Source organism: Callorhinus ursinus, unplaced genomic scaffold (genome assembly GCF_003265705.2).
Source record: "Callorhinus ursinus isolate GAN/ISIS: 27379988/994484 unplaced genomic scaffold, GSC_fseal_2.0 scaffold17, whole genome shotgun sequence".
NCBI lineage: Eukaryota > Metazoa > Chordata > Mammalia > Carnivora > Otariidae > Callorhinus > Callorhinus ursinus.
In genome coordinates, this window is record NW_027397079.1 from 37,149,028 (window position 1) to 37,162,831 (window position 13,804).

At 39.9% G+C, this 13,804-nt stretch overlaps 1 protein-coding gene across 2 annotated transcripts in view; it reads left to right on the forward strand.

Annotated features, from left to right (window-relative positions):
• Positions 1–9,716, forward strand: part of IDO2 (indoleamine 2,3-dioxygenase 2) — a 59,429-nt gene extending 49,713 nt beyond the window's left edge. For both annotated transcript variants that reach the window (XM_025886235.2, XM_073902515.1), the window contains 2 exons: positions 5,431–5,579; positions 6,801–9,716. In XM_025886235.2, coding sequence (XP_025742020.1) covers positions 5,431–5,579; positions 6,801–7,156 — 505 coding nt within the window. In that variant the 3' untranslated portion in view covers positions 7,157–9,716. The remainder of the gene's footprint in view (positions 1–5,430; positions 5,580–6,800) is intronic.
• The last annotated feature ends 4,088 nt before the right edge of the window (positions 9,717–13,804 follow it).

Here is a 13,804-nt window from a genome sequence, read left to right on the forward strand (position 1 = left end):
GAACTCAGACTTTTACTGTATACCCATTCAGTCCCGAAATCCTCCCCAAAGAGATTATCTGTCCTTAGAACTCTTCTTGCTCTCTGTGCGTTTTGCATGTGCTCAGGGTTAAGACAAAGATCTGATTGTACGATAGTGATTCCAGCAACAAATGTTAAGCAAAACTTGCAGATAGGTTTTGGTAGAATTAGAGAACAAAAGGGCATTTTTTAAACATTTTAAATAGACTGAGATTTAGGAAGTACCTAATTCTGGAAAATCTCTGTGCTTCACTTTGCTGTTTAAGTTTGTATTAGTCTTCCACCATTGCATAACAGATTGCCACAAATTAAAAAAGCAATTTAAAACAACACACAATTATTATCTCGCATTTCTGTAGGTCAGAAAGCCAAGCAAACTCAGCTTGGTTTTCTGCTTAGTGTCTCCAAACACTGAGGTCAAGCTATCTGCTTGGCTGAGCTGTTATCAGGAGAATCTGGGGAATCACTCACTTCCAGACCATTCAGGTTTGTGGTAGAATCCAGTTCTTTGTGGTTTTGGAACTGAGGTCTATGTTTCCTTGCTGGCTGTTGGATAGGATCTGTCCTCCGTTTAGAGAGGCCTCCTGCTTTCCTTGTTACATGGTATCCTCCAACGCAGCCATGGTGCTTCCAATCCTAGTACTTAAATACCTCTGATTTCTCCTTCTGCCACTAGCCAGAGAAAATCTCTGCTTTTAAGGTCTTATGTGATTAGATTGAGCCCATGAGACAGTGCAGAAAATCCCTATGTTAAGGTCAACTGATTAGTAACCTTAATTACATTTGCAAAGTCTCTTTGGCCTTGCTGTATAATATATCATATTGACAGGCATGGTAGCTTATAATATAAAGAGTTCTAGGAATTAGGATGGAGATCTTGGGGCAATATTTTCAAAATTCTACCCATCATGATTAAATGGTCACTGCAGGGTGATATTGTTTTCATTAAAATAAGTTCTGGGTCAGTGGTGCATCTTATCTGTGATCTCCATAAAAGTCTCCCCTCTGTCTGACCCTCAAAAATATTTCCCATGTAGCACAACTAAGTGGGTGGCACCAAATCTTAAATGTATTGATAAGTGTTGATGGCTAAAATCACCTGGATTGTTGAGAATTCTCAAGAGAGTTGTCTTGAAAAATCGAAATCTACTCCTATATTTTTGGCTTGTCCCATGTTTGATTTACTGTTTTTATTTACTTTTTAAAAACATTTTTATTTAGGAGAGTTTCATCATCTGTAGATTAAACATATTCTTTTTATTTCCCACTCACATTAAATTTCACAGGGAAGTCATCAGCCCCTGTGGAAAAATGTCACTTCATTTCTTTCTTTTTTTCTCTCTGTTTACACTTCCTCTTGTGTTTCCTAGAAATATGCTATGAGAAAGATTAAAAATAACCTTGTCTACAGAGATTTGAAAGGAAACTAATTCTTTTCCTTTACAAACAGTAGTTTGGGCTGAGAGTGCATGGGCACAGTCCTTGGGCTAGTCAGAGAAACCCTATTTCCCTTCCTCAGACTAATCTCATCACAGGTGGAGAACATGGATTTTGAAAGTAGATCCCCTTATTTTATCTTTTTTGACTTACATGCTGATGTTTTCTCTGTCACCTTCAATGTGGCTTTGATACATTTTCATCATGTTGGGGCACCAAAAAAAGATTGATTGATGTCTCTTGGCCATTTGAGCATCTGATGCCTCCTTAAAGCTGGCTAGATCCTTTCCAGACAAACATTTGGGTCCACATATTCTAGATATATAATAGGGAATTATAGAATGATATTGTTTTCATTCATTCATTCATTCATTCATTAACTCTTTAGTAAGTGCTTACCATATGCCAGGCATAGTTCCTGGTTCTGGAAATGTGCAATAAAGCAAAACAGCAACTTCATTCCCATGGAGCTTACATTTTATTTATTTATTTATTTATAAATATTTTATTTATTTGACAGAGAGAGAGAGCGCAAGCAGGGGAAGCGGCAGGCAGAGGCTCCCCACTGAGCAAGGAGCCCAACACCCCTGGGGTATGACCTGCTGAAGGCACACACTTTACCAACCAAACCCCACAGGCATCCTGGAGCTTACATTTTAATCATGGGAGCCAGATAATGCATAAACAAATATAATTAAAGCAAGTGTCATACAATATATGTTACAACAATAAGTAATATGGGGAAATGTAAAGTAAGACCCAGGGCATCAAGGGAGAGCTGGGGTGGGTGGTGGCTGAAGGTTCTCATTTATTTATTATGATCTGGGAATGTCACACTCCTAGGTGACATTTGTGTAGATACCCGAAAGAAGTGAGAACTAAACCTTCTAGATATACCTGTTCCAAGCAAAAGAAATAAAAATTGCAACAACCCTGAGGTCGGAGCATGCTTGTCGTGGAGGAACAAGGATTCCTTGTTGCAAAGAAGCCAGTGTTGCTGGGATGAAAGACACATGCGGGAAAATGAGAGAGATACAAGGAATAGCAGAAGACCAGATCATGTTGGGGCTTGTTGGCTCCTTTCTGAGAGAGAAGAGCAGGGGTAGAAAGTCTGGAGACAAATGGCATGATCCGTCTTAAGTTTCGAATCATTGCTGTATCTTCTAAGTGGAAAATAGATGATTTGAGAACAAGAATGGAAGCCAGGCAAACGTTTAAGAAGCTATCCCACAATCCAGCATGGTGGCTTGGACTGGCGTGGAAGCAGCAGAGGTGCTAAAAAGTGTTCAGTTCTGGACATGACCGAAGGTAAAGTTGAGGGGACCTGCTATTGGATTGCTTATAGAAGGAGGAGAACAGGATTAGTTAAAGAGGACTCTAAGGTTTTGGCCTGATCCACTGAAAGAATGGAGCTGCCATTTTCTCTGATGAGGAAGGCTATCAGAGGAACAAATTTGGCAGAAGGGAGGGGAAATTGGGAGCTTAGTTTGGGACATGTTCATTTCTGGTGGAGGTATCTGTAAGTAGGCTGCTGAATACATGAGGTTGGACCTTAAGGGAGAGGCCCAGGTGTAAGTGCATGCTTTTAAATAGTCCTAATATAGTTGCCTTCTAAATCAATGAAGCTAAATAAGACCACTTGGAAAGTGGAAGTAGCAGGGAGCCCAAGGACTGAGCCCTGAGAAAGTCCAACATGCAGAAGTGGTCATGATGAGGAGGGACTGTTGAAAGAGACCAAAGTGACCATCTGAGATCATCCACAGGATGGCAAAAACAACTCTGAACCACTGTGGCCGCTCTCTTTGTTCCACTTACGTTTTCAATACTCCTTCCCAATAAAATGTTGTTTAGAAATTTTATTGAAGCAGTGTCCTGAACTTTGATAAGTCATAAAACTTCTCTAAAACCCGTTTAATTATGCAGCAGCTTTAGGAAGTAGGTGCAAATTAGGACCAAGACTCACGAAAGTGCATGCAAAGTTACAACATAATGAATGGAGGGAGCAGGGATTCCAACTCACTCTGAATAATATAAAATGGCTAATATTTAGCAAATGCTTAATATGTTCCAGGCCCTGAGCAGGTATTATTTTAATTAGTTCCCATAACAACCCAATAAGGTAGATCCTAATATCACTTGGATAAGGAACCTGAGGCTCAGAGAGATTCATTACCTAAGCCAAGGCTCACAGTTAATAAATACCAAAGCTGAGATTAAATTCTCTATCTGCCTGAAAAAGAGCCCTCTCACCCAACAGCTACAGCGTGTTCTAATCTTAATACCAGAATCCTTCCTTCGCTCTCCCCGGGCTCTGCTTTCTGTGCCTCATGTTTCCAGAAGTGATGTCACCCCCACTGCAAAGGCCACTCTGACATTCATGCAGTGGAAACCATACAACTGCTGAACAAACCAACCTGCAAAGAAAACAACCCAGCTCCGTACAGCCTTTCTTACCTCAAGGAAGTATTGGAAAAAGGGCATGAACAGCAAGCTGAGCAGTCTGGCTACGGCTTTTGTATGTGTGTGATGTTTCCCTTCTCTTGAGCAAAATGACTTTTAGAATTATAGGAAGGAGACGAGACATCAATGTAAGCCTGTTATTTAAACTGTTCACAACAGGGACTGTGGCTCATTCCTGGAAATAAGAGGAAAAAAGACTCTATTCCTTAGTAAAAGTGCAAATTCACATGCGGGGTCTCTGGAAAATGAAAATAGAAAACTACAAGTTTGGGGCGCCTGGGGGCCTCAGTCGGTTAAGCATCTGCCTTCTGCTCAGGTCATGATTCTGGAGTCCTGGGACTGAGCCCCGCATCGGGCTCCTTGCTCAGCCAGAGTCTGCTTCTCCCGCTGCCTGCTGTGCCTCCCTGTTTGTGCGCGCGCACGCTCTCTCTCTGTCAAAGAAATAAAGTCTTAAAAAAATATATTACAAGTTTGGGATTTACATTCTGGTTTCCCCATTTTCTAACAATGTGGCCCTGGAGCCTTAACAGCTTTGAGTTTTTGTTTATCTGTAAAAGGGGTTTTAAAAACCTGCCTTCATCTACTCAAAAGAGGTCAAATGAGAACATGAATGTGCAGGGGTTTTACAGACTAACGCCTTGAAGTACAACTAGAATGTGTTCTTAGTGCTATTGTTTTTGTCTTATTATGGAGTCACCCACGTAGTCTCTGGAATTGTTCAAGACTCTATAACAAATGTGACAGGGAAATGAGTAAAATAGTTGGAGGTAGAGGTAAGGGGACTCAGACACAAAAAGACAAAGAAATGGAATCAGGGAGACAGAAGAAGAGAAGAACGGGCCCACTTCATCTGAGCAAGACTCAGAGCCTCAATTCCGTCCATCTCCACGTCCCTCTGGTAACCTGCCGGGTTGTACTGTGTTCTCTTTATTGCTGCCCTCGTTATCAATACCTGCTATCAAGAACATATTTGACAAAGGTGTTCCCACAAAGTCAGGTAGTATTTAAAACTGATAGTTCAGCATGACAACTGTTAAAGCTATTTCAGGGAAGGGCAAAGGTGTGTGTGTGTGTGTGTGTGTGTGTGTGTGTGTGTGTTTACTTTCAAAGCTCTGCTTGCAGAGTTAAAGGTATCAGGTTATCAGGGTTGAGATTAGGTGAAGATTATTCCAGAGCCCCTAAATTGCTCCTATTGATCAGCACTGATATCATCTTTATAAGTGATTTTTTTTTCCTAATAAATATGTCATAGGACCAGTGCTAAGGATTCTTCTCTAAACATCCTTTACTTCTCTGGAATAATCCTTCAACTGAGGAAAGGAACAGCTGTATCCTGTGGCCTGTTATGAAACTGAAGTACGCTTAAGTACATATCCTACAAAAATATCCAGTCTTTTGCTCTAAAATTACCATTGAAGTTGTGTTTGCTCTCTTACTCACTGTTTCTGTAACAGAAAATATGCTCTTAACTCCTAGCACCCACGCCTTCTCTTTGACTTTTCCTCTGGCTTAGATGGAAGGATAACCCAGCAATGCCTGTGGGGTTGATCTATGAAGGAGTCTCCACAGAGCCCCTGGAGTACTCTGGAGGGAGTGCAGCTCAGAGCACCGTGCTTCATGCCTTTGATGAGTTCTTAGGCATTTGCCATAGCAAGGAAAGTGGTAAGTCGGACACTTGCTGTTTCTTTTTGTTCCTTAACAGGGAGGAAGAACAGAGATGTTTTTTACCAATTGACAAGACCAAAATTAAATTAAAATGTAATGTAATGTGTAAATTAAAATGTCATGAAGTCTATACTTCTCCAAGCCAACCAGGAGGCTGTGTGCCTGCCAGATGTTATTGTGTCAAGTCAATTAATATTTGATCTCAGCAGGATATTGGGTTTCATGTCCAAATCTTAAAACATTGCTACATATCCAGCTGTTTCCTGTAGTTTTGTTTGGATCCTTAGGCAGTGGCCTCCTTTCTCTAAAATGGAGGCGAGATCTAGAGTTTGAAGGCTGTGGCATTAAGTTACTAAGTCTGGATATAGCTGGTGATGGGTCTGAGCTCCTCCACTAAAGCCTTTCCCTGTAAAAATGCTGCAACCTCAGGCCAAGCCTATTTAGACTAGAAGAAGGGTCTACCAGTTTAGAAGCTTGAAATTGTTCAGTTCTTTGCCTGCTAGCAGCAAGGCAATGTTTAATAGTTGCAAAAGGGCACTTTAGACTACAGAGTTTTCAAGATGGGTAAGGAAAAGAAATGACTAGAACTTTGTGTCATAGGGTCCAGTCTTGTCCACAAAAGTCAGTTCTCAAGAACTATGATAGTATTAAATACCTAATGGATATCCTATAAATATCCTATAAATGATCGATCTATCCACATTTTCTATAAATATCTATTGATTTGATTTTTAAACAAGTTGACTTCAAGAGGCTATTATGAAAAACAGTTTGTCATTCTTTATTTTCTTGATCTTATAAACTCTATTACTTTCCTCCTCCTTAGAACTCCCTTCAAACAGAGCACTTAGGGAGCAAAATTTATCAGAGTATTTAGCAAATCAGTTTAAGGGTTTATGCCTTACATTTGTATATACCTCTCATGATGATTAGCAAGATACTCTGCCCCCCTTGGGTATGCAACAAATATTTATACATGGGCTGATAGATCTAGTTCCAACTCAGTTATCCAGATGTATTTGCTTCATTTTTCCTTCCCCATCTCCTATTGGTAGTCAAGAAAATAGTATTTGACATCTGTGAGCAAAAGAGCCAGCAATGTAGATCGGACAGTTAGGATGAAAGCAAGTTTTTGCTGCACTGATGTCCAGAAAAGCAGATAGGCTCTCTTATCTTTCCATGTGGAGTTATGACATTGTTCTGGTTTGTTTCTTTCAGCTGACTTTCTGCATAGGATGAGGGAGTACATGCCTCCTTCCCATAAGGACTTTATAGAAGAAATCCAGTCAAGTCCCTCACTGAGAGACCACATCTTGTCCTCTGAAAATAGCCAACTTCTGACAGCCTATAATCAGTGTGTGGAGGCCCTGGTGGACCTGCGCAGCTATCACATCGCTGTGGTGACAAAATACCTCATCACAGCGGCTGCCAAAGCAAAGGGCAGGAGGCCAAACCCTCTCCCTGGGCCATCTCAAGCCCTAGAAGAGAGGGGCACAGGTGGGACTGTAGTTCTGAGCTTCCTGAAGAGTGTCAGGGATAAGACCTTAGAGGCAATTCTCCACCAACATGATTAAGAGACTGCCTTCTGCCCAACAATGCAAAACCAGCAAACATGGGTTTTTCCCTTACCCTCTCCCCCATTGGAGGGCATGTGGGCCCAGAGAATAAGAATGTCTGGAATAATCTGAAAGGGACCTCAGCCTTAGTTATTTTCCTGCTCCTCCTTTGTTGAGAGCTGTTAGTCTTCACAGAGAAGAATTTTCATGGCCAGAGACTTTCCTTTCCCTACCTGATTACTGGTTAATAGCGAACAGGTTTGGACACTTCCTCATTCAGAACCCCACAGAGGAGTGAGTTAGTCCTATTCTATTTGCAAAGTGATAGAAAATCAATCTAAATTTCCAAAACCAAATAAAATTGCCTGTAGACAGATCCCCTTGTTGATTTCTTTAAAAAACAAGTTAAATATTCATGCATTCATTCATTCAGTTAAAAACTTATTATGTTCCTACTGAACACTGGTTTAGGGATTAGAGCAGAGATTTTTTTGTGGCCCCAGTCCAGCCTTCTTCTTCTCCCTGCGTGTGCTGAGTCTGTGGCAGGAGGTTGGAAATGCTCCAGTGGTGAAGCGGAGGAAAGAGGAGGCTCACGTAAGTCTTAGAAGTCACCAGTATAGCAATGAATAGTTAATGATGTGGGAACAGATAAGGCTCTTCCACATGGTTCATCAGTTTGCAAATTCTATTTTAATTTCCTTCTTTATTTTTAGAAGAATGATTCTTTCTCCCTACACTGAAAGTTTGTTTTTGTAAAATGAATTAATTGACCCGTTGAAAGTAAATGATCAAAACGGGAATAAATGGTAAATCCACGTGGTTCGTTCACAAATAGATGTAACTTTTTATTGATTTATTTTCTATCTTAAGATCTCATTTCATCTGACAGTAGAAAGCTAGAAAACTTTAATCTTGCCAATTTAGGGTAAACTCCATTAATTTAGGCTTGCCTCCCACTCTGCACACACACGTATATCTGGGACAGTATCTACATTCCTGAGGGCCAATCTAGTATCATGGCCTCAAGAAGAGGTACCTGATCATTGGAGGCAGCCTCTGCCCAAGTTAGCATCTGCTGAGCAGTCCCCCTCCCCATATGGGCACTGGTCAAATGGAGCTTGCAGCTTGTCTCATCCTGTCCCTAGAGGCTTTTCAGAGTCCTCAGCCCTCAACGTTCTATTATGCCACTTGGAAAAACATTTGACTACTTTCCAGGTCCCTCCGGTCCTTAAACCCCACTCTGACTATATATATATATATACATATATATATATATATAATATGTTCTATATATATACTATTGTGTACTAGAGAGAGAGAGAGAGAGAGATTTTAAGAAATTGGCTTATGTCATTATGGAGGCTGGAAATTCCAAAATCTGCAAGGTAGACCAGCAGGCTGGAGACCGGGGGAAGCACCAAGTTGAAAGGCTGACTGCCTTTTGATTTACATGTTCATCTCATCCAAACAAAACACCCTCACAAAAACATCCAGAATCATGTTTGACCAAATATCTGGGCATCATGGCCCAGCGAAGGTGGCAGAAAATTAGTCATCACAAGCATCCTTGAGAAGAACCTGAATTAGGATACAGTTATGGTATCTGACAGACACTCTCCCCCACACTTCTATTAGAAAAGAAGAATCATCCTTTGTAATGATGGAGAGGAGGTACAAAAATGGCGTTGAGTATAGCTACTCCCCAAGAGATGCTAGGAAGGGATGTAGCAGAGCATTGGAGGGAAAGCCTGGAATACTGCCCAGAAAAATCTGACTATGTTGATGACTAAAAGCTCTCCATGCTGGGTGATCCATGTAGAATGAAGCCATCGTTTCTATTAATAAAAATAATGACACACTGCTTTGAGGTTGATATTATAGGGCTAATCTTCACCTGGGAAAGGGGACAAGGCTTTAAAGTCCTAAACCTTGTACATGAGGGTCACTTTCACCTATGTTGCCCCCACCTAGACCTGCTGCGGACAAGGGGACACCGATTCCTTTTCATCCTGTGCCCATGCACGGCTAGGATTAGATTAGTAATTTTTAGAAGACTTTAGTAAAGACTCAGGGATGATTTCAAAAGAAAGCAAACAAAACCCATAAAGGAATACCAGTTAGATGGCATGGGTAACATTCAGTGTTTGTTCTGTGGGGCACACAGGCCCTACACTTTCCTCATTCCTAGGCTGCATGCAAGTGAACAGGATCCCCCAAATTCTCAGCTTACAGTGCGTCAAGCCAAGACAGTGAGGCTCAGAGGCTGAGTTTCTCCTCCCTCGTTGTTAGTCTGAAATTAGTTTTTTGTTGCTTCAATACAATCTCTATAGGGTTAAAGTCAAAATAAAACTAAACACCAATGATAAGAAATGCTTGAAACCCATGAGATCCTATCCGATTTAAGATCTGGGATATAAAACTTGCAGGACCTACAAGCCAATTACTCCTTTCACAACAATGAATTTCACCCACCAAATTCTGTCTTGTATCTTCTTATGCACAGATGTCCTATATGCTTTGCTAATGGAAGAAATGCTCTCCTCTTTCTTTGTTCACGTAACAGTAAACTTAATAAAGAAGTCGGATATCATTGCTTTCTGGAATGCAATCGCTAATTAATTTTTGCAGTTTAGCATCTGCTTCCCAGTAACATTAAAAAACTGAGTTCTTGAATGTTAAGCATCATCAAAAATAAATTATTTTTTTTTTTGCAAAGTAATGTCCTTCGTAAACTCACAAATTTATTGGCCCACATGGTTCTATGGCAGCTGTAGATTTCAAACCAAACTCGATTATGGTATTTGCTTTTAATTATCCACAAATAGTTTTTTTTTTTAAGGTATCAATCAGAATTTGGCCTCACTGTACATTGGGAGCCATTTGCAGTAAGGTCTTAGACCCCACTCTGACCCCTCACAGGTCACATCCTTCTTCACAAGGCAAGGGGTCCTGGGGCCAGTACAACTTGCCTTTAGGATGATCAGCTTTTTAAAGAACCAGTCAGGGGCACAGCCATAGTAGACAAAATAACAATAATGATAATAATTAATAAAAATAAAAAGTAATTATGTACATAAGTGTTAATAATTTGTCACTAAAATATGAGAAGTAAGCATCCATTTGAAATTATATTACCATAATTGGCATTATTTATTTCTCTCTCGCATAAATATTATTATTTAAACAAAACAATTGGCTAATTAACAGTGGCAGCAAATAGTAATTAATAAGACTAAACAAATACTATGTAATTACTTTCATTTTAATTATCTAAACTTTTCAAAAGAGTTCTGGAAACATGATGACAATATTCACAATGTGAAAAATCACACTCAACTATCTCAATACAAGACACAACAGTTAATCCACAGGCAGAGCTGCTGCCTACTGTTCAGACTCAGAATGAGGACCCACTTCAGATGCTGGCTTTGGTCACGTCATTCAGACAGAGCAGCAATGGACCATCCGTCATTGTGGAGCACGAACTACATTTGCCAACAGAAAAGATCAGGGGACAACCCACCAACAACAAACGACTATGGAAGATGGATAATCTGCACCAAATCCATTTGACACTAAAACAGGGTTGCTGTCATATGGATTTTTCACTGTTCTTTTTTAATCCAACACAAGATTGAAAAGTGGGGCTTTTAACATCCCCGTGAAGGGGTTCTCAGGACATGGGACTTCCAGTGCTAAAAGCAAGTCAGATTCAGGTAACCAGTTTGGTCACCAGACCTGCCCTCTAAGAGCCCACACCACCTCAATTACTACCATTTTCCAGATCATGCTCTGGAGGCCCGGAGCTCCAAAATACCTTGCACAAATGGCCTCAAGAATGCTTCTGGAACCTGCACAGTCTTGTCTTCTGTGTTTGCTCCTGATTGTGCCATTCGTAATCATGTACCTCACAGGAGAGTTAGGGCTCTTTGCAGGTATGTGGATGGAGCTCAGGCAGGAGGCTGGGGTGTCTACAAGCATGAGGGAGTGGTCCCTGGAAGTTACAACAGAGCAGAGCTGGAGAGAGTGAGGTTAGATCTGAGACTGTCCTCATGCCTCCATGTTTGATATAGAATTCTAAAGAGTGAGAGACTTTTACCTTGAATGGGCTTCCAGGTTATTTTGAAGTATCTTTTTCAGTTAAAAATAAAACTACCTTACAACCCAGCAATTGCACTACTAGGTATTTACCCGAAGGATACAAAAATGCTGATTCAAAGGGATGCATGCACCCAGATGTTTATAGCAGCATTATCAACAAAAGCCAAATTATGGGAAGAGCCCAAATGTCCATCCAAATGATGAATGGATAAAGAAGATGTGATATATATATATATATATATACATACACACATATATAATATATATACATATATATAAAATGGAATATTACTCAGTCATCAAAAAAGATGAAATCTTGCCATTTGCAATGACATGAATGGAATCAGAGGGTATCATGCTAAGTGAAATAAGTCAGTCAGAGAAAGACAAATACCATATGATTTCACTCACACGTGCAATTTAAGAGACAAAACAGATGAACATAGGGAAAGGGGAAAATAAGAGGGAAGCAAACCATGAGAGGCTCTTAACGATAGACAATAAACTAAGGGTTGCTGGTGGGAGGTGGGCAGGGGGATGGGCATAAGTGGGTGATGGGTATTAAGGAGGACACTTGCTGTGTTGAGCACTGGGTGTGATATGTAAGCGACGAATCACTAAATTCTACTCCTGAAACCAATATTACACTATATGTTAAGTAACTAGAATTTAAATAAAAATTTGAAAAATTTTTTAAAAATTAAAAAAAAGAAAGTCTGTTTCTAGGTAGAATAGTAGGACACCTTTTATTTATTTGCTAGCCTGATTTATAACTTTTACATATGTATAGAACAGAAATGGTACGTGGATGTCCATTTGTATTTTTACCCCAGGCCCTGGCAAACATTAGGGGTGAGGATTGTCTGACGCAGGATCAAGCTTGTCAGGTTTAATCTTTGCTTGTAAGTCTGGACTATGACCACCAGAGGGCAATCTCGACCTGCAATGCTCAGCCCCAGAGCTCCAACCGAGGTATGTATTCTTAGCTGATATCATAGGCCAAAGGTTTTTCCTATTTTTTAAAAAGTGTCTCTTTCTTCACAGTAGGACTGGGTCCAGGAATCTGAGGAGGTTATCACCCAGAACGCTGCCTCTAGATAGAACCACACTAAATCAATCCAGATAGATATCTGTGTCCAAAAGCAAATCATATTCTATTCCTTTATAAATTTTAATAGGGATATTCTGGGTGCTAGAACTGTGGATAATTTGCATCCTTCTTTTGATATTTTTCTTTATTAAAAAGGAAAACATTAAAGCATTTTTTTTCTTTTAAAGCTGGAGAGGAATTCTTTGTCCTACCTCAGTGACTAGTGTTATCTGAGAATCTTTACTGTCACGGCCGCTTAAATGTTGCCAAATTGTGAAGAGAAGATTATTAATCAGACTGAGCATTGAAGAGAAAGATCACATAAATACAGGAAACAGGAAAAGCCAAATAACTGCCTTAAGCTTAGAAAAAGGTTAGTCGGGGTTTTGTCTATAATAAAAGACAACTATCATGATACATTAAATATTTCTCTCCTCATTGCCCCTTCACACCCAACCCAACTCTGTGGCACTTAGCCATGCATGACTGGTGGGGAACACCTCCTATCATAATAGCTCAGTGATGCAATCTGCACCTGCAAGTAGGCGGTCCACTTAAAAATGTCCTATTATGACAAGCACTGGAGTTATATGAAAACTCTGGAGAGGGAAATGCAGATGGCCTGGGGCACTGGAGGGAATAGGCAATGTGGCATCTAGCTGATCTGCTCACTGTTACCAAGCTCAACCTGCTTTCAAAAAACAAAAGAGGCATAAAAGAAAACAAACTCAGAGTGTCCTTATTTATCATCTTCTTTGTCCATTAACTTCCAATGACCAATAACGACACTGAACAAAGAACTTGAAATTCTCATATGAAACTAATGAAAACAACAAATCTACACTATATACTACTCAATCCCCTGTAGCCACATATTAAACATAAATTTGAGATTAGTGATCTGAATACAAAGTAAGAAGCCCACACAAATCTACTCATAACATCCTTCCTTTCTGTGGCATCTGCCTGAGTACAAATTCCAGTTCCTCCATTTAATATATTTGTAACATCTTCATGTAGGGTAATAACCACACTTAAAGAGTATGATAATTATATGAGTTATTATATGTAAAGCACTTAGACCAGTGTCTATGTAGAGCAAACATTATTTAACTACTTGCTTCTACTATTATTGCTATTATTAATTACCAGGGACTGTTAGACACACTGTTGAATAGTGTGGAGGAAAGCTTGCTTTCATAAACCAAAGACAGAGTCATAGAAGAGTTCCATTTATTTCTGTCCTTTCAGGCTTCACTGGAAAGGAGAAATTTATGATCTAAGAACCCCAGAGGAAGGCCTTTGGAAAAATTGAGAAATTTCTATTATATTGCTTTCTCATCTTTTTTTAGGGAAATGTTTTTCTGAGACTGTTTGATTACTGTCATGTTCACTATAAAAAACTTCTCCAACACTCCTTCTAAATTCTAAATAATATAAAATGTTTACTTTAAAATCAAACGAAAATCATGTCA